General features: G+C 42.8%; 1 protein-coding gene across 4 annotated transcripts in view; it reads left to right on the forward strand.

Moving 5' to 3' along the window:
* LOC111957791 (transcription factor 7-like 1-B) overlaps nt 1–21,616 on the forward strand; it is a 47,886-nt gene that overhangs the window by 19,743 nt on the left and 6,527 nt on the right. For 3 of the 4 annotated variants that reach the window (XM_023978800.2, XM_023978797.2, XM_023978798.2), the window contains exons 4-5: nt 6,486–6,569; nt 21,369–21,504. In XM_023978800.2, the coding sequence (XP_023834568.1) occupies nt 6,486–6,569; nt 21,369–21,504 (220 nt within the window). Of the gene's footprint in view, nt 1–6,485; nt 6,570–8,136; nt 8,349–21,368; nt 21,505–21,616 lie in introns of all 4 variants that reach the window. The other variant, XM_023978799.2, reaches the window with a different exon arrangement.

A 21,616-nucleotide genomic window follows, 5' to 3' on the forward strand; every position in this document is an offset into this window, starting at 1 on the left:
GTAGCAACACGCTTTAAACTCTGGCAATAATTTTTGATCATGTCAACCCCCCCCCCCCCCCCCCAAATAAAAATTAACCCTGATACAAATAACTGCTTGAGCTACAAAAAATGCTGTCTCATTAAAGCCACAGTCTTTTTCTCTCTAGTAAAACCCTCAAGGCACTATTCAGAAAGGCCAAAATAGAGGTATATCTTGGGCTTGRACTGTTTGTTCGTGTAAAAAGAGATTCTGTATACATTTGTTTTTGCAGCTAGTCTAGTGGAATGAGACGGAAGTCAAAATTCATTAGTGGGGACTTTACAAATAGAATCTGATTTTTAGCAGCCTAAATAACAGCCTAAATAAATCAGGGCTTGCAGACCAGTATGGCATTTTCCTGAATATACATCACCTAGTCATATGACACTAAAGCTCACTGAGTTCAATACAACTTAATCTATTTCATGTTTGTGTAATTTAGAATTCCTTACAAATGAATCTAATGCATGTGTAAAAGAACACAAGCTGCCTTTTTTCTGTTGAGCATCAAACCAATTAGGCTCCCGAGTGGCGCAGCTGTCTAAGACACTGCTTCGCAGTGCTAGAGGCGTCACTACAGACCCTGGTTTGATTCTAGGCTGTATCACAACCGACCGTGATGGGGAGTCCCATAGGGCGGCGCACAATTGGCCCAGCGTCGTCCGGGTTAGGGTTTGYCTGGGGTAAGCCGTCATTGTAAATAAGAATTTGTTCTTCACTGACTTGCCTAGTTAAATAAAGGTTGAATTTWWWAAAAAGTGTTGATGATTCTGCAAGTTTTTCTTTGTTTTTCTGTGTCTTAAACGTCAACTTTGTAGTTTGTAGACGAGCATGGACCAGTGATGTCACCTCTTTATTTGACCAAGACTGATGGTTGTAAGAAAGCATGGATGGTTGTTATGTTGGATTTATCTGGGACTGTTTGGCACAGTGTGTAACTGATTTAGAATCTTGGCAAAGCCCCTCCACTGTGTTTAAGACCTCCCTCACGCTGCCTCCCCTCTTCACTCTCCTCTCTCCCTCTTTGCGCTAATAGTTCTTTTGTATACAAGAGCATGTTAAGAGGCCAATGAGCCTGGCCTTAATAGGCCATGTTGCCATAGAAACCAGTGCACTCTGGATGGCTGACCTTTGACCCAGTTTTTCCCTGGCTGTGAATAAGAGAGCAGGGCGACCAACCTGGTCACAATAGAGGCCCAGAGAGCTGAGGGAGTGCCCCTGTCACAGTCACTTAACTTCACTCCTCCATGTACTAATGGACACTTTGAATGTGCTAGCCATTAGAAGGATGCTAGTGACACTGCTTGAGACAGCAGCCTTCTCAGGGTTAACCCCATGCATAACCTGGGTGTCTGCTCTGGGCTGGGGCGTTGAGAAATATCACCCCGCTATTCACATATCCTACCAAACACATCTATCATTTTTATGTTCTCAGATTCAAAATGGCATAGTTTGCAATGTATCCATTTGAAGGCTTGTGCATTTGGCACACAGTTTATCCTTAAAGGACTGTTTTTGGGGCTTTGAAAGTGAATTGATAAAGTGTTTCTAGTTGTTATTGGATTAGCTCATCAACTTTTATTAGACACAAAGATCAATGTAAACACTGATTCAAGGTTATATTTTTCTTTAATGTGAAAACATTTTTGTTAATTGCTGACAACTCCATAAAGGTGGGCAGTGTATYTCTATGTTTACATAAGAAATGATAAATACAGGGTGTGGATATATTCACGGTAACAAATTGTTATTTCCATCAATTATGTAGGCACCATAATATTTTCTCTGTGTAAGTTCCTTCGTTTTCCTGAGGATTGTTTTCATGGACAACTTCCTCTTAAGGTAATCCACTTTACTGGATAATGGGCTGTTTTTCKACTAACAGCTATTTCTGTGGCCAGTAGCAGCCAAGCTGACCAGCATAACTGCCCATCGTTTCCCCGTCAGTTAACCACTAATTAGCACAATGAGGGCTGGAGTTTGCTTATTAATTGTCTATGTAATTGCCTGTAATGTCCGCAAACAATGGATCTTAATTCAAATTGAGACCATTTTTTTCATTTTATGTCATGCATAGATCAAGTAGAGGTGGCAATGGCTCGCATAAGCAGGTGATCTGAGCGGAAATAAGCAGGGAGGGACTATGGCGTAAGGATTGGCAAGGCCATTGTGTGGTGCTGCTGTTCATATGGGTAGAGGATCATTAACAGCTCACTCTTAACAGCAAGCTGTGTGGCCCATTTATTTTCTGTTGGGGGGCAAAAGAAAACAATGGGGAGGGGCTCTCCACAAAGTAGGTGATTGACATATATGCTGGAGCAATCCCTGGAAGCATTCCTCTTTCCCTGCTGTTTGGAGAAGAGAGTGTTGCGAGTGGGGTTGATGGCCCCGGCCCAGAGCAGACACCCTGCCCGCCAGGCACGTTTTCTGCCCTGGAGTGTCCCTGTCAATTCATCTGCTGGTATTGGAAGGGCAACTCCACCACTTTTCAACCTCATTTTTATTATCTCCAGCACAATACCAGTGTCAACATACTGTACGTGAAAAATGCGCATTTCAAAAAAAGATGTCATCAGCTACAACTTTTAACTTTATATACATCATCAAAAGTTAGAACATTTAACAGTGATTTCCAAACACTGAGATTCATGGTGATGTGGGGAGCAAGAAATAGGATTTTTAGCCAAGGTTGCTCGGCACGGACACACCGGTAGCGTTTGCTGGCCGAGAGTACTTCTGAACCGAGTGCCAGCCATACTTTAGAAACCTAGTGCAAACCGATTCTACATGTAGAATCGTGCCAAAATGACTTCCACCAGCGGGTGAACCCTAAAACACACCGRGCCGAATGAACGGCAGATCAACATTCGGTGCAGTGTGTGTGYTCCCTAAAATAGACATTGTAGACATTTTCAAAGACACATTTTTGTAGTTGATTGACTATAGAACAAAATACCCTGAGGATGTGTCAATCGCAGATTGATTAAATTKTTTTCAAGGAGTTGTAACGGCAGATAGTTAGTGGAAAAGTTTGGGCTGTTTTTTCTGTCTCTGGCAGAGTGTCTGACTTACTTTGACAACAAATGTCCGGACATCTGCCTCTCCTCTCCTCCATGCTCTGATGTTGTTGCCTGGCCAGCAGTATGACAGCACACACTTCAGAGATGACAAAGACACTTGGCCATGTTTCCCCTTCTCTGTGAGAGAAATGTAACAATTACAACCCAACTCTGGCAGTCCGCATGCCCCAGAGCATATGRTGTATTCTCTCTGTTCGAAAAACCAAAGGGCTTCATCTTGGCTTTTGGGAAATTTTCTGTGGTGACTTTGCCACCTTTGTTGCATCTGGGTCCCTGATAAGTAGCACAGTATTCTACTGATGTCTATTCTGAGTTCTGGAGGCAGAGGGAGGCTGGAAGACAATTAGAGGCATGGAAATGGATCAGATAGATGCAGAAGTTGACTTTATTTGCACAGCTCTCACAGCTTCTGAAACTCTTCACCAGAGCAGTCTCTACAGTGAAACCAGTGTCTCTATGGAGGCCAACCTAGGCCTGCTCAAATGTTATTTTGTTTCTAATGAAATTAAGGGCATCTACAAAGCATTACACGACTCCCTGAAGTTTACTGTAAAGTGTAATTGCTGATTTTAGTTTCAATCTTTTACAGATTATTCAACAAGACTTCAGCCATGGGAACCCCCTTTTTAATAGTATCTTCCTATTTACCATGCGTTCCTTTCTGGGTTTTATGTACGTGCATTTATTTTGGGGGGATTTATTCAAATCTGTTGACCAGGTTTTTGTGTTTTTAGTCAAACACAATTTTTTWAATTGATTTTGATTGAATAAGGGTCCCTTGATTCTTAGCATAAATGTTCTGTTATTTTGAAGAGAGAACATGACATTCCCACTTTAATTTGAGGCTCCCGCCCCGTACTTGGAGTGAAGGAAAGATCTATATAAAAACTACTCTCAGCTTTTCCTGCATGAGGAACACTGACCTGTGTGTGTGTGTGTGTGGAAAGATTTCTAGAAAGCAGTTTAATAACTCTGAGGCCCCCCCTGAGTTGATCCCCTACCACCTCTCCCTCTCTCGTAGTGTGCGGCTGGTGTGTAGTTGACTACAGTGACGTAGGAACTGCTGATACTGGGTGTGTGAGGTAGACATTTTACAGGGATGGTTGGGGAAGATGGTCGTTTTGAAGGGGTRTTTCTCTAACCAGCCGCTCCATCGAGTACAGTGGCAATTCTATGAAGGAGACTGGCTCATTTTACATTTAAAAGTGCCTCAGGGTATGTTCCACAGTCCCCTTAGAAGCTGTCCAATAAGGGAAGGAGGGGCGGGAGAGCTGGGGGCTGGCATGGCCAGGGTAGACCAAACGCTCACAATAGGGCTTGTTTCATTTGTGGAGGGACTTGTGATTGACATAGATTAGACAGTGAAAAATGTATTGTTTTGGTTTTCCCTCCAGAAAGCAGCATTCATTAAGCAGTATGCACAGAACAAAATGAAGTTTCAATAGGGAGCTAGCAGCATCTAAAAGCAAGGGCCTCCTGACAGTTGTATGGACTTGGGCCCATTAGTTGGGACCTGCGATTCAGCCTTGAGCAGTGTGGTGAAAATGAAGAGGACTGATGTCAACTCCAAGAATCCCCCCCCACCCCTTTTGGATGGGAATAAGGGTCCCCTTCCCCCCTCCCTCAGTACTCTATTGGACCCCAGCTGTCAGGAAACAATACCCTCTGCCTGCTCCGACAAACTCATTCCTGAAAATGTTTTTCTCCCTCTCTCCCTTTCCCCCTCCTGTTATGTCTTTTCCATTTTTAACCCGCAGTCATCCAAGCTTCCTTCCTCCCTATGAACTCAGAGTGATGAATGAAGCTTTAAAAATCTAATCCTGCACAGATGATTGTCAACTCCTTTTAAGCCTTGAAAAGGTTTTTGTCATCTTTCACATGCATGCAGCGAGTTCTCCCCCTTATAGACTTTGTGCAACAGTATAATGTATTAAGTGCACAGCCTTGGTTTATGTAAGATGAGGAAACGTGCCATGTCTTATTGTACAATATGGCTTTTTTCCATGCAAAATAGATATTTTATTTATTTTAATCTGGGATATGGATTTTGAGAGAGAGATGAGTAAAATAGCTGAAACAACTAAACTGTTAAAATGGTCTTAAACCCTTCAAATCAGTACAGCAAAACAGTTAAAGGTTGCCTGATAAGACCCAAGCCCCAGTGGCAGAGGTTGATTATGGGGACTCTGAGATGCACGTCATTCATCCTTCTCTCTATATAGCCTGCTGCTGACCCAGCCATTTTGGGGAGTGTCATAGTGAACATAAATTAAACTATGGAGTAATGTGCAAAACGACTCGCAAATACTAAACAGCAATGCTGRTCCATCACTACTGACACATGCTGAGGCTTTGGAATCGTGTTGGTATTCTATGCCCAAAAGGCAATGTAGAATATCTATGATACCACAAATGCAGCYTAAACTGAAATGAAAACCCTTTTAATTAATTTGAAATCGTTGGATACCATGGACAAAATGCACATGTATGACAGTCTGCTGTATTCGGTATTTAAACTGATTCACAAACCAGATGGCCGAGCTTTGCATCGGTCTGAGCACCAGCTCCACACACCGCACCAAGACTGATCTAGAAAATCTATTTTAAACGTGTTGCTTTCAGCAGGAGATAAAACAACTCCTCCATACATGACCCTGTCCCATGGGGAGTTACACATGGGCTGGGCGGCCATAAATGAACAATTGTGTTAAACTCTGTGCCAAAAAAATGGAAAGAAAACAGTAATGTTTAAGCCAATGATYACAACTATGATAGCAAGTTGAAAAATGCTAACAATAAAAGTGGATTAGTTTGGTTTGGGTCAAAAGGCCAAAACAATTCACCAGGATGCCATAGGCTTAGTGCYGAGACCCCACCCCTGCCTTTCCCCTCCTGATGGAGCTTCCTTCCAGCTGTCCCTTCCCACCCGCTAGTCGATGGGCGCCCACAGCTGGAATCTTGTTTTTTCCCTGACAAACTGCGATTTCACAGTCCCCCTCCAGTCCGCTGTGTTCACATCCCTCTCCCCCTGCTGCCAAAAGCCGGTGTCTGACTCCAACAGCATATGAGTCTCATACAGGTGTCTGTCAGAGTTATGGCTCTCTGCTGGCTCCCACACCATTTATTACATTGTGGTCTGTTCTGGAATCGCTAAACCATATTTCATGCTATTCATTCTCAACAAGCATTAGCGAGTTAGTCTGACACATTATAGCAAGTTAGATAWTAGCATATGGTGTAAAATTGTGTGATTGTGAACTGTGAGTGTATATGAASCAGGTTAGGTATTATTGTATAGAAATACATTCCTTTTCTCTGTGATCGCTTTCATTTGAATCTATCTAAATAATCCTGATTTCATGTTACTCCTTCTTCACCCCACAGTACCTGCAGATGAAATGGCCTCTACTGGATGTCCCTGGAGCTGCTGGACTCAAAGACTCCCGCTCCCCCACCCCAGGACACCTAGTGAGTACACCATACCATCTATCCATCCACTGGGTCTCGTAACAGCTCACAGCACCCTTCACTACACTACATCATTACACAACAGTCATCTAGTCATTCCATACCAGTCCAATACATCATTTATCATTCATTATCATATAATTTAAGTTCACGTCCGGCCAGTTCATATACCTTTCCGTAGATAAGTCGTCCGTGATTATGTTTTGGCACAGCCTCTTTTGTGCACCTCTGGACGTGCTGGACCTGCTGGGCCTGTTACACCTCATATGGAYCCGTGTTTTAGTGATAACACTAGATAAACGCCACTAGGGATCAACGTACCATGAAGTGTGGAGAGAAAGTAGAACAGCATATCTTGCTGATCTGGGGTTAGGGAAGTGATCTGTAGATGTGCTCAGAGAGAACCAGCCTCAGTCACCACGCTGTGGGAAAATAACCACAGTGACTCAGCCTGTGACCTCAGTAATCCCGGCTAGACGGGTCTGTTTAGTTTGGTGTGTTTGTCGGATCTCATAAACGCAATGATGCACTTGACAAAGTCCTCATTGAGTGGTGTCAATGGGAAGCTGTTGTCAGTGGGAGCAGTGCAGGCCTATCCCTGGGGAATCCAGAGCTGCTCTGTGGCTGACTTCACTCTCAATTGGAAGCRAATTTAAATATATTTTATTACAATAATTGCTGACCTGTCGGTGACTCTGTGAGCATGGCTCGTTTGTCCGCTGTGCCCTGTTTTGTTCCTGCCAATGGATTTTATTTTATTTACTTAATATATAACATTATGAAATGCATGGTCTTGCATTATGGGACAGCAGAAAATCAGAATAAGGAGCAGAGTAATGGGAAGTGAATCAGGAMGAATTGAAAGGGGCTATTGAAGACTTGACGTGAACACTGAGGACTTTGGCTTGGTTCCATGCTGCCCTGCCTTGGCTGAACTCTGGATTTCTCTGTTGCGGCGAGCCTTCTATATCTGTGCGACGTCTATTGAACCAGGAAGGTCAATAGAGAGAGACTTGTGTACTTTGCCATTCAGACGTGAGGGATTTACTGTAGCTAATTTTGAGGGAGAATATTTGACTTATTTTAATTGCCTAACTTTAGATTTGGTAGTGGACAGTGCTGGTTCCCATCTCAAGTCACTGTCTTCTTTCACTTTTTATATTTTCTTCCCCTTAAATCTTTTCTGGCAATAGAGTATTGGGTCATGTGAACTAGAAGAGGAAGTAGCCATTCTAGATCAGGTGATCTGAGACAAAGGGTCATCAGATGTGTGAGCAGAAGCATCCCCTGATACAGAGGGAGTGTAGCAAAGGAAGGCTGGGCCACTGGGGGTTCAGATTGAAACACCCCACTGTGCCCTCACACACACACACACCACACACACACACCACACACACACACCACACACACACACACACACACACACACACACACACACACACACACACACACACACACACACACACACACACACACACACACACACACACACCACGGCCATAAACCCACATGCCCTTCTGGTGAGCTGCTGCCAGGGAGCCAGGCTGATTATGTGCTCATTACCCAGGCAGCAGAGAGGGGGAGCAGGAGGCAGGCTCCCCAGGCCTGCAGGGCCCCAGCACTGCACTAATGAGAGCAATGGGAGCGGATGGGAACATGCAGAGGTACACGGGGGTCCAGGGATTACTGCCCAGGGGCCAGGGCCAACACCAGCCAGAGGGACCTGAGGAGAGGGAGCCAGGGGACAGCAGCAGGGCTTCCATCAACCACAATATTGATGTATTCCTGCTCTTTTCTGCAAGCACTCATTACATGTCATAATTGTATATTCATGATGGCTGGCGTGGAGACAGCGTTTTTCTCTGATATTGATTGTGGGACTCCTGGGGGTGACCCTCAAGTATACACATGCATGTACCTTCAGAATCTTCAATTGTTCATACACATATGGCCATTTTACTGATGACTTATCTGCCCTAGAATGTGTTTGTAGAAAGGCATTCTCCCCCTTAGTGTATTTGCTGATGAATTAGTCATTTAGKAGCAGTTCTACAGCAGTAATGAGATGATGATGCCATCGCTGATGATCAGATTCCTGGTGACTCGGATCATCAAGTGTCCCTCACGGTGCCTGGCCTGCAGCAGACAACAYTGTGAATTGTAATGAATGATGGAGCTGGTCTCACRAGGACTCCTCTCGTTGTCTTAGTGGACCAGGAGCGAGAGGAAGCTTTGAAAAAGAAATGAAACCCTTGTTTGGATATGAGAAGCCTGTGGAATGGGGAAGTCTGTCCTGTAGCTGCTGTGCAGATTGGGTCCATAAGGCCCGTATGCTAATCAGAGCCTGCTCCGGCCGAGATCCTCAATTATTTACGAGACAGGTTTGTTTAGCATTCAGTTGGTATTGCTTTTGGTGGTATGGGTGGGCAGACTAGGGAGAAGGGAACAATAGAAGGGAACAAGCTTGTCTGTGAATACCCACCCCCGCCCCATATCATACTCAGAGGGCTACCTCTTCATTCATTATACATCAATGGCGATGCAGGGCCAGTTGATGTATTGTGGGAGTCAGCCCTTGCCTTGTCTCTCCACCASTAGTGTCCGGCCTTGCTGAAGCAGACTGGACAGGGAGAGAGCTGTCTGCCATCTGGCACCACAGATCATGTGCGTTTGCACAGCAGCAATAACGTACTCCTCAAACTAGAGTAATGCAGCCCGATCATAACCATGGAGGTCATGCTGCCAATACCATTCCTTCAGGTCATTCTACCATTCCTACTGATTGGTCCATGTTAGACTGTTCGACATGTTATAAGTGACTCAACATTAAAGTGGCACTCCAGTCTCCTTCTCACCTCATTTAACACCTGATTTAGTTAAGAAAAGGCACATCTCAATAGGTGGTCCAGGTAAGTCATGACATCACAAGTAGGGGGGTGGGTCTTTCCTCTTTTATTCTCTATTGCTCCTCAACGGAGGGGGAGGCCGATGACATCACAACTTCCCATCAGACCAACTCATTGATTGCCCTTGTCTAAAAAAAACACTACTTTCCTAAAAACATATATTTTTACCTTTTAGTGTGTGTACCAGGGTAGAAAAATCGATTTTTAAATCAATTTGGCGCTGGCCAATTGTCGCGGAAAATAAGAAAATCCCATTGCGAAGTAATGCTTTTTAGCCTATTCATTGATGGAAATACCAGTCTATGGAAATTAATTTGACTGGTCATGCTTATCGGTCTATAGGTTAATTTGCATAATTTAGTGGAATTAAATAGGCGAGTGTGTAGTCTGCAGTATATTCATTATGTACCTTTTTTTATCACACACGTACAGCATACAAAGCCTTTGAGCGGAAAATCTGTCAGACAGCGCGAGAGCTGCTGCTGCTGCATCTCAAATGGCAAGGAAGACGGGCTTCATCAGCGTGTCACACACCACTGTGCAATGAGCTGGAGGCAGTAGGCTAGGCATTTTGAAAACAACATACTTCATTGTTTGAAACCTGAATGGTTGATTACATTATGAGGCATGTATTTCCTTGCTACTAAATCTCTTAGTGGATATTTTCATCTGTCACATGAAACCTCTCACATGAAGTGCCCTTTTGACAATGGTGTTTTCCTGCTAATTGCATTATGGAACGAACATTCACGTMTAGCCTACTGCCTTGTGTGGATTGCTGCGCTTATAATGTGAAGAACATTTRAAGCTAAACGTTCTGATCTGTTTCATCAGATGCATTGAGAAAAAAAAAAAATGTTTGATGTAGCCAAGGCCTACTGGTTGTATGAATTTGGGATCAATCTTCCCACAACTGTCCCAGAGTCTGTTTGGAATAGACTATTTCCTTCTCGACAAGCTGACCAAATAGAACAGGTCAACTTTCCTACTATGGGGGATAGTAGATTGACAAAGGCTAGTGATTTTGCTGTGCGTTACTCATCTTGGAGGCTGAGGAAAAGTAAATMTGGACAGTTAMTCTAAACATCTTCAAAGTGCGCATCAGAATTTGGTAAGAAGGACCGCACATCGTTGCATCCTCGACTTGCATGTTCTGTTAATATGAATMARCYTAATCTAAATGTGATTTCTGTCATTCTGAGCACRGTGAATGGACGCCCTAATCAGGTTATGCACCTTACGCATATGAGTCCGATACATTTCTCAAATGTCCTGTAAATTAAAATGTTACCGGTCAAATGTCAAGCGYCACTTTTTCCTAATGGAAACCCTGTGTACTTCACTGTATTTATACACTACAGAAGTATGTGGATACCTGCTCGTCGAACATCTCATTCTAAAATTGTGGGCATTAATATGGAGTTGGTCCCCCCTTTGCTGCTATAACAGCCTCCACTCTTCTGGGAAGGCTTTCTACTAGATATTGGAACATTGCTGCAGGGACTTGCTTCCATTCAGCCACGAGCATTAGTGAGGTCTGGCACTGATGTTGGGCGATTTAGGCCTGGCTTGCAGTCGGCYTTCCAATTCATCCCAAAGGTGTTCAWTGGGGTTGAGGTCAGGGCTCTGTGCAGGCCAGTCAAGTTCTTCCACACCAATCTTGACAAAACATTTCTGAATGGACCTTGCTTTGTGCACGGGGGCATTGTCATGTTGAAACAGGAAAGGTCCTTCTCCAAACTTTTGSCACAAAGTTGGAAGCACAGAATTGTCTAGAATGTCATTGTATGCTGTAGCGTTATGATTTCCCTTCACTGGAACTAAGGGGTTGAGTCCGAAGCATGAAAACAGCCCCAGACCATTATTCCTCCTCCACCAAACTTTACAGCTGGCACTATGCATTGGGGCAGGTAGCGTTCTCCTAGTATTCGCCAAACGCAGATTTGTCTGTCGGACTGCCAGATGGTGAAGCGTGATTCATCACTTGAGGGAACGCGTTTCCACTGCTCCAGAGTCCAATGGCGGCAAGCTTTACACCACTCCAGCTGACACTTGGCATTGCGCATTGTGACCTTAGGTTTCTGTGCGGCTGCTTGGTGATGGAAACCCATGAAGTTCCCAATGAACAATTCTTGTGCTGACGGTGCTTACAGAGGCAGTTTAGAACTTGGTAGTGAGTGTTGCAACCAAGGACTCGATTTTTACACGATACGTGCTTCAGCACTCGGTGGTTCCGTTCTGTGAGCTTGTGMGGCCTACCACTTCACGGCTGAGCCGTTGTTGCTCCTTGACGTTTCCACTTCKCAATAACAGCACTTACAGTTGACGGGCAGCTCTAGCAGGGCAGAAATTTGACCAACTGACTTGTTGGATAGGTGGCATCCTATGACTGCAACMTTGAAAGTCACTGAGCTCTTCAGTAAGGCCATTCTACTGCCAATGTTTGTCTATGGAGTTTGCATGGCTGTGTGGTCKATTTTATGGACTGAAATGGCCGAATCCACTAATTTGAAGGGGTGTCCACATAATTTTCACTAGCAAAAGTTAAAACATCAATGGAGGACAAAGAATGTGACTTCCTAATGAGATCTGACAGCCCTAACTTCAGTGTTTGTCTGCCCAGTCCAGTCATCAGATCATCAGTACTCACAGCTCAAAATGGCCTCCTGCTCTGAATTTGACAAAGACAGAGGAATTCTTCTATCTTGTGTTTCAGTACCCCATTACAGAACAATCATGTTGACAACAGGAGCATTGGTCTTGGTCACTGTGTCAGCAGCTTGTCATAACTCACTTAGAGCAGGATGGAGGTCACCAGATTGCTTGTTAAGTGAATCAAAGTGGTAAGAGCTCAGCATTGACATGGGTGTGCATCCAAAAATGGCTTGTCCATGGAGTTTCCGTTGATATTTTCGGCACATTAGACTGAATAGCAGTTTTTGTAAAGACATCGAATGAGAATGGTACAGGTTGGTTTTGGCAAAGCTACTTTCTGCTAGCTTGCAGTCAAAATGTGTTTTACTGGGTGTGCTCTGAGATTTGCCATGTTGCATTACGCATTAAACAACCAGAGTCCATCATAAAATCAAAGGTTTTGGAAAGCCTTAACTGAATACTGATGGGAAGGCGCAGTCCTTCCATGGCTCTGCAGAAACCTTGCTTTTATAGACACACACTGGACTCAGTACCTCAGTGAAAMTCAAAATATAGGAACCAGTTCCCAACATCCAAGTACATAGCCATCTGAAAACCAAAACTTTCATAATCGGCTATTTGATTAATCAGTGTTGAATAATTATTCTCTACATCCTTTTTTAGTAATTTCACCATGTTTGTAGGTTTCCAGTAGTTACCACAGCCACAAATTCATGAAAACAAAATGTAGCTTTTTGTTTATATTTTAAGGGTATGGTTAGCAGTGTGGTTAAGGTTAGGTTTGAAATCACATCTAAAGAAGATAAGTTGAACAAATAGGACGGAATCTATGACTTTGTGGCTGTGGTAACTAGTGCTGACTATGTTTGTGTCAATGCTTGCCTTTTCGCTTGCCCTCTCAGTTCCTCGTGACCTAGGTGAAACACTAAATTATTTATTGGTGTCTAGCAACTGCAACGTGACACGGCCATTTTGTTAACTTTAAATCTAATTGCCATTGACCCTTTCAGTGGGGATGACTGGTCAGACGTAAAGCGACGCAGCTTGTCTGTGCAATAGTTTTTGGTGGGCTTGTTCTAAAAGCATACGACAGTCAGTCCACTCTTATGTCCTTTTCCTGTTGGCATTGAAAAACAATTATTGGATTTCTCAGCATGCCATGCATTCTTTTCACTCTTTCTTTCCTGGAGTTTTGAAAAGCCTCTGAGCCTCCCACCCAGAAGGGGTCACGTAGCAGAAAGGCACACACAAAGCTCTGGGGTTATTCAGTTTCTTCTGAGCGCTCTTCCCCATCGGCTGTTTGCCTAGTAATTCAATTCAGATGTGCAGGATCCAAAAACATGTTTATTTGAATGAAATCTACCCCTCCACCCACATTGACCAAGGACTAAGCTTTTCTTAGCAGTGTTCCAAGTTTAACGGCCCAGTGAGGTACTGCCACCTTGGCCTCTTTCGCCTCAAACTGCTTAACAGACAGCCACCTTGTCTCTGCACTGGCTCAGCAACGTTTTGCTATTTTTCATCTTCCTGTTACCGTGTCAACTCGAATCCAATATCATTCAACAGTGTTGCCACACGTCAGTTGTGAAGGCATTGTGCTTTGTTACAGTGGACTGGGTAGTTTAACGAGCAGGCAGGTCTATGTAGAGAGCACGATGTCTGTGTGTCAATGCAGGTCCCGCCTGCCTCCAGATTGCTCCTTCTATGTCCCGGTCGTCACGTAGATGTTGTTTTTATTTGAAACACAGCTCATGATCCATGTGGTTTCCATATTACACCTTGACCGTGGTCATGAACCCAAGCATGTGAGGCTGTGATGGGTAAAGGGATAATTAGAGGCTGAATGGAGGTATTGATGGGCAGGGGAGTTCCTCCTTTTATTTCGAACCATGATTTAAGTTGGCGTTCTTCACTTTTACATGTTAAGACGACTTGTTTTTGTGCGATTTATTCTTTTCATGTTGGCTAACTGGTAACTACTGTTGAACTGCTATCCAACTGAAAGTTCAATGTGACAGAATGAAGAAGTGTAATACCAATGCTTTTATTTAATTGTAACTACTCGCAATATTCTGATCTAGAGGGAGGGACTTGCTTATTGCTTTTCTGTCAGCACCTAATAACCCAGTAGAAGTTGATGAGGTAACCATTTATGTACTTAAAGGTAGACCACAATGGGACCTCTCCTCTGAAGATGGTTTAAACAGGTAGGCCGCTGGCCTAAATGCTTTTGCATGTGGACAGCCCACGTCTACATATTTCTGTTCCATTTTTTTGCTTGCTTTARTCGTATGCATACTGGTCTTCATGTTGAAACTGGCGCTGTTAAACTTTAAACTCTCTTCTGAGCGAACACATGATTGGTGTATTCCAAAGTATGAATTATTAATGGCGATCGTTTCCAATTCTCACTGAAGTGCTTCCCAAAAATGTGTTGGCTCTCAGGTCTAGAGGTCTCAAACAGCATCCACAATATAGGGAAAATTCACTCACATTGTACATGAAGTGGAAKAACAAAGAATGCCTAAAGTATACATGACATTTGGGCTTTGGGTTTTCTACATTATGCATAAATGCTTTATGCAACCATCCAGTCTTTTCTCTAGTTTTTTTTAGCAGCGGTGGCAACAGTCGCAGAAAGGAGGGGATACCCATTTMACTTCGTCATTGCGCTAATGCTAGTTAGCAACCTCCTTCTAACTGCAAGCAGAGACATAAAAATGGTATCCARGAGTTCATCTGACTCTGAGAAAGTAGATAAAGGGCCTCATTTCCAAAATCCCCAAMTATCCCTTTAAGTTTACACTGTTGGCATTTTTCCATCCCGGAAAAGGGGTTTTCTTTATTTGTACTATTTTCTACATTGTAGAATAATAGTGGGGACATCAACACTATGACAGAACACACATGGAATCAAGTAGTAATGAAAAAAGTGTAAAACAAATCAAAATATATTTTTGGTTCTTCAAAGTAGCCACCCTTTGCCTTGATGACAGCTTTGCACATTCTCTCAACCAGAGTCATCTGGAATGCTTTTCCAACAGTCTTGTAGGAGTTCTCACACATGCTGAGCACTTGTTAGCTGCTTTTCCTTCACTCTGCGGTCCGACTCATCCCAAACCATCTCAATTTGGTTGAGGCCTAGAGGATTGTGGAGGCCAGGTCAACTGATGCAGCACTCATCACTCTCCTTCTTGGTAAAATAGCCCGTARACAGCTTGGAGTTGTMTTGGGTCATTGTCCTGTTGAAAAACAAATGATAGTCCCACTAAGCCTTAACCAGATGGGATGGCGTATCACTGCAGAATGCTGTGGTAGCCATGCTGGTTAATTGTGCCTTGAATTCTAAATAAATCACAGACCGTGTCACCAGCAAAGCACCCCCACACCAGCACACCACGGTGGGAACCACACATGTGGAGATCATCCATTCACCTACACTGCGGTTGGAACCAAAAATCTCAACTCCTCAGACCAAAGGACAGATTTCCACCGGTCTAATGTTCATTGCTCGTGTTTCTTGGCCCAKGTAAGTCTCTTCTTCTTATTGGTGTCCATAAGTAGTGGTTTCTTTGCAGCAATTTGACCACGAAGGCCTGATTCACACAGTCTCCTCTGAACAGTTGATGTTGTGTGTGTTACTTGAATTCTGTGAAGCATTTATTTGGSCTGCAAACTGAGGTGCAGTTAACGCTAATGAACTTATCCTCTGCAACAGAGGAAACTCTGGGTCTTCCTTTCCTGTGGTGTTCTTCATGAGAGAGAGTTCCATCATAGTGTTTAATGGTTTTTGCGACTGCACTTGAAGAAACTTTCAAAGTTCTTAAAATTTTCCGAATTGACTGACCATGTCGTAAAGTAATGATGGACTGTCGTTTTCTCTTTGCTTATTTGAGCTGTTCTTGCCATTGTATGGACTTAGTCCTATTTGGTCAAATACCATCTTCTGTATACCCACCCATACCTTGTCAAAACATAACTGATTGGCTCAAATGCATTAAGAAGGGYAAAAAATCCACAAATTAACTTTTAAGAAGGCKCACCTGTTTAATTAAAATGCATTCCAGGTGACTACCACATGAAGCTGTTTGAGAGAATGCCAAGATTATGCAAAGCTGTCATCAAGGCAAAGGATGGCTACTTTGAACAATCTCAAATTTAAAATATTTTGATTTATTTAACACTTTTTTGCTTACCACATAGTGTTGATGTCTTCACCATTATTCTACAATGTAGAACATAGTACAAATAAAGAAAACCCCTGGTATGAGTAATTGTGTCAACTTTTGACTGGTTGTATGTATGTATGTATGTACATTAGAGGTCGACCGATTTATGATTTTTCAACGCCGATACCGATTATTGGAGGACCAAAAAAAGCCAATACCGATTAATCTGCCAATTTAAAAATAATTATATATATATATTTGTAATAATGACAATTACAATACTGAATGAACACTTTTAAATTTTTTTAAACTTAATATAATACATCAATAAAATCTATTTAGTCTCAAATAAATAATGAAACATGTTCAATTTGGTTTAAATAATGCAAAAACAAAGTGTTGGAGAGAAAGTAAAAGTGCAATATTTGCCATGTCAAAAAGCTAATGTTTAAGTTCCTTGCTCAGAACATGAGAACATATGAAAGCTGGTGGTTCCTTTTAACATGAGTCTTCAATATTCCCAGGTAAGATGTTTTAGGTTGTAGTTATTATATAACTATTTCTCTCTATACCATTTGTATTTCATATACCTTTTGACTATTGGATGTTCTTATAGGCAATATAGTATTGCCAGCCTAATCTCGGGTGTTGATAGGCTGAAAGTCATAAACAGTGTAATGCAGGAAAGTGCTGTTTGAATGAATGCTTACGAGCCTGCTGCTGCCTATCACCACTCAGTCAGACTGCGCTATCAAATCATAGACTTAATTATAATATAATAACACACAAATACGAGCCTTAGGTCATTAATATGGTCAAATCCGGACACTATCATTTAGAAAACAAAACGTTTATTCTTTCAGTGAAATACGGAACCGTTCTGTATTTTATCGAACGGGTGACATCCCTACGTCTAAATATTGCTGTTACATTGCACAACCTTCAATGTTATATCATAATTATGTACAATTCTGGCAAATTAATGACGGTCTTTGTTAGGCAGAAATGGTCTTCACACAGTTCGCAACGAGCCAGGCAGCCTAAAGTCTGTCTCTTATACACATCTAGATGTGTATAAGAGACAGGTCTAAACCATTTGTATTTCATAACCCTTTGACTATTGGATGTTCTTATAGGCAATATAGTATTGCCAGCCTAATCTCGGGTGTTGATAGGCTGAAAGTCATAAAACAGTGTAATGCAGGAAAGTGCTGTTTGAATGAATGCTTACGAGCCTGCTGCTGCCTATCACCACTCAGTCAGACTGCGCTATCAAATCATAGACTTAATTATAATATAATAACACACAAATACGAGCCTTAGGTCATTAATATGGTCAAATCCGGACACTYRCATTTAGAAAACAAAACGTTTATTCTTTCAGTGAAATACGGAACCGTTCTGTAWTTTATCGAACGGGTGACATCCCTACGTCTAAATATTGCTGTTACATTGCACAACCTTCAATGTTATATCATAATTATGTACAATTCTGGCAAATTAATGACGGTCTTTGTTAGGCAGAAATGGTCTTCACACAGTTCGCAACGAGCCAGGCAGCCTAAAGTGCTGCATATACTCTGACTCTGCTTGCACAGAACGCAAGAGAAGTGACACAATTTCACTAGTTAAAAGAAATTAATGTTAGCAGGCAATATTAACTAAATATGCAGGTTTAAAAATATATACTTGTGTATTGATTTTAAGAAAGGCATTGATGTTTATGGTTAGGTACACATTGGTGCAACGACAGTGCTTTTTTCGCGAATGCACTTGTTAAATCACCCATTTGGCGAAGTAGGCTGTGATTCGAAGATAACGTCACGGGCACCACATCGAAAAGCTAGATAAACTAGTAATCTCATCAACCATGTGTAGTTAACTAGTGATTATGTTAAGAATGCTTGTTTTTATAAGATAAGTTTAATGCTTGCTAGCAACTTACCTTGGCTCCTTGCTGCACTCGCGTAACAGGTAGTCAGCCTGCCACGCAGTCTCCTCGTGGAGTGCAATGTAATCGMCCATAATCGGTGTCCAAAAATGCAGATTACCGATTGTTATGAAAACTTGAAATCATCCCCAATTAATCGGCCATTCCGATTTAATCGGTCGACCTCTAATGTACATTGAAGTCGGCAGTTTACATAAACCTTAGCCAAATACATTTAAACTCAGTTTTTCACAATTRCTGACATTTAATCCTAGTAAAAATTCCCTGTCTTAGGTCAGTWAGGATCACCACTTTATTTTAAGAATGTGAAATGTTAGAATAAAAGTAGAGAGAATGATTTATTTCAGCTTTAATTTCTTACATCACATTCCCAGMGGGGTCAGAAGTTTACATACACTCAATTAGTATTTGGTAGCATTGCCTTTGAATTGTTGAACTTGGGTCAAACGTCTTCGTTAGCCTTCCACAAGCTTCCCACAATAAGTTGGGTGAATTTTGTCCCATTCCTCCGTACAGAGCTGGTGTAACTGAGTCAGGTTTGTAGGCCTCCTTGCTCGCACACGCTTTTTCAGTTCTACCCACACATTTTCTATAGGATTGAGGTCAGGGCTTTGTGAAGGCCACTCCAATACCTTGACGTTGTTGTCCTTAAGCCATTTTGCCACAACTTTGGAAGTATGCTTGGGGTCATTGTCCATTTGGAAGACCCATTTGCGACCAAGCTTTAACTTCCTGACTGATGTCTTGAGATGTTGCTTCAATATATCCACATAATTTTCCTTGCTCATGATGCCATCTATTTTGTGAAGTGCACCAGTCCCTKCTGCAGCAAAGAACCCCCCACAATATGATGCTGCCACCCCCGTGCTTCATTTTTTTGGCTTGCAAGCCTCCCCCTGTTTCCTCCAAACACAACGATGGTCATTATGGCCAAACAGTTCTATTTTTGTTTCATCAGACCAGAGGACATTTCTCCAAAAAGTACCGTCTTTGTCCCCATGTGCAGTTGCAAACCGTAGTCTGGCTTTTTTATGGCGGATTTGGAGCAGTGGCTTCTACCTTGCTGAGCTGCCTTTACAGTTATGTTGATATAGGACTCGTTTTACTGTGGATATAGATACTTTTGTACCTGTTTCCTCCAGCATCTCCACACGGTCTTGCTGTTCTGGGATTGATTTTGCACTTTTCGCACCAAAGTACGTTCATCTCTAGGAGACAGAACGCGTCTCGCTTCCTGAGGAGTATGACGGCTGCGTCGGTACCATGGGGTTTATACTTGCGTACTATTGTTTGTACAATACGTTGGACTCTTCAGGCATTTGGAAATTGCTCCCAAGGATGAACCAGACTTGTGGAGGTATACAATTTTTTTTCTGAGGTCTTGGCTGATTTCTTTTGATTTTTCCATGATGTCAAACAAAGTGTACGTAAACTTCTGACTCACTGGAATTGTGYTACAGTGAATTGTAAGTGAAATAATCTGTCTGTAAACAATTGTTGGAAACATTACTTGTGTCATGCACKAAGGAGATGTCCTAACRGACTTGCCAAAACTATAGTTTGTTAACAAGAAATTTGTGGAGTGGTTGAAAAACTAGTTTTAATGACTCCAACCAGGTGTGTGTGYTATGTATGTATTATCATCATACGTACGCAATCCTATAATATGAAAGCTTTATCCATGTATCATGGGCTTATTGTTTATTTACACCTAATATGTACTTTACCTTTTACAAGGCTTTGCATCTGCAATTTCCTCATCACAACTGACATTAGTGAAATTAAAGCAGGCTTTGGAAGCAGGAGAAACACGTTTGCTAAGWCTTAAAAAGGGGGAGAGGTTGGAACTGCTTTAWAAAAAGSGCAGAAAAAGCATGCCTGATAMTTGGAACAATTCTAAGCAGCATGAAGTAAGAGAGAGAGCGTACAGTCGTTTCAATGCAAACCTTGTTCCATCCTGGACCTCGTTGGTTAGACGAGAGGTTGAGAAGGGGGTTGGGAGGGATACTGAAGAAAGGTTAGGTTGGAGGAACAAGACTCCTTTCTCCCCCCCCACCCCTGGCCCTCCCATGTGACGAGTTGGGCCAACAAGCGTTTCATTGAGCAGGGCAGCCAGAGGAAATAACTGTGAGGCCGAACGCTGCCTAATGAAAGTAGAGACGCTGGTTATTATTATTATTATCATCGTCCTCCTGGCTGTCCTGGCCAGGTCCGCTAGCTAGCTGCACTAGAGTCAGGGGATATGGAGTTTCTCTGCCACCACACAGCTCTGTTAAAATAGCTGAAATAACAATGAGTCTGCTCCAACAAAATCAAAGTTCTTTAACTCCTTGAAGTGTATGTATACCCCACCTCCCATTGTGATTGATGCTGTATTGTGAGTGCTTTGAGTGTATAGGATTTGATTCCCTTAGACTAGATTGATAGATCTAGTACCAGTGTACTCAAACCATATAAATTAGGAACTAAAAACACTGTTCAGGGTTAATGTCATCCTACATGGATCAATGAAGAACTGAATAGTGTGCGGGTGAGTTTGCGGCTTGAGATTAGGGATTAGCCATGTGTATGGGAACTGAGCTACCAACAGTACTGGGGGCTTGTGTTGGTGTAACTTTTGGATCTTGGGCCCTGTTGTTTTGCCTGTTGAACAAACAGTTCTCTCCTCTACTTAATGGCCGTAATGGTGTTGGTATGCATCTGCAGGCTTTCACTGTGTCTTGGTGGGGATCCAGATTGCATCATAGGGCCTGTCACACACACAGCCACAGCCTGCATTGTTTACCAGGGAGGGTGGCAGGCAGACAGACAGGCAGGCAGCATTCTCAGGCATAGGGACTCACCTTTACCCACATGACTACCAACAACATACGTCATGACCTTCATGCCAACTGAGTCCATGGTGGATTTGGAACAGTTTGCATTAGGATGCAGAGGGCTWTGCATGTTGGTCATACATGTCAAGCATCGGGCACAACAAATGTCAGACTTATGAATGAGCCTGTTTCTGTTTGAGTCTTTTGAGACCCAGGGAGACTATTAAACCCTTGGTCTATCTAGTCCTCTCTCTCTCTGGTGTCTAAAGCCCCTCTGTGTGTTCCTCTCGTCTTTCCTACAGTCCAACAAGGTCCCAGTGGTGCAGCATGCTCACCACGTCCACCCGCTGACCCCCCTCATCACCTACAGCAATGAACATTTCTCCCCCGGAACCCCTCCCTCACACCTCTCCCCGGAGATCCTTGACCCAAAGACAGGTACACACACAAACCTCATGGAATATCATGTTGCTGCCTAGTACAGCCTCTGATCCAAAAGCATTGCATGGCTTGCATTAGCTTAAACTGTCAGTCTATATAGCTATTCATT

This window comes from Salvelinus sp. IW2-2015, linkage group LG33 (genome assembly GCF_002910315.2).
Source record: "Salvelinus sp. IW2-2015 linkage group LG33, ASM291031v2, whole genome shotgun sequence".
Taxonomy (NCBI): Eukaryota; Metazoa; Chordata; class Actinopteri; order Salmoniformes; family Salmonidae; genus Salvelinus; species Salvelinus sp. IW2-2015.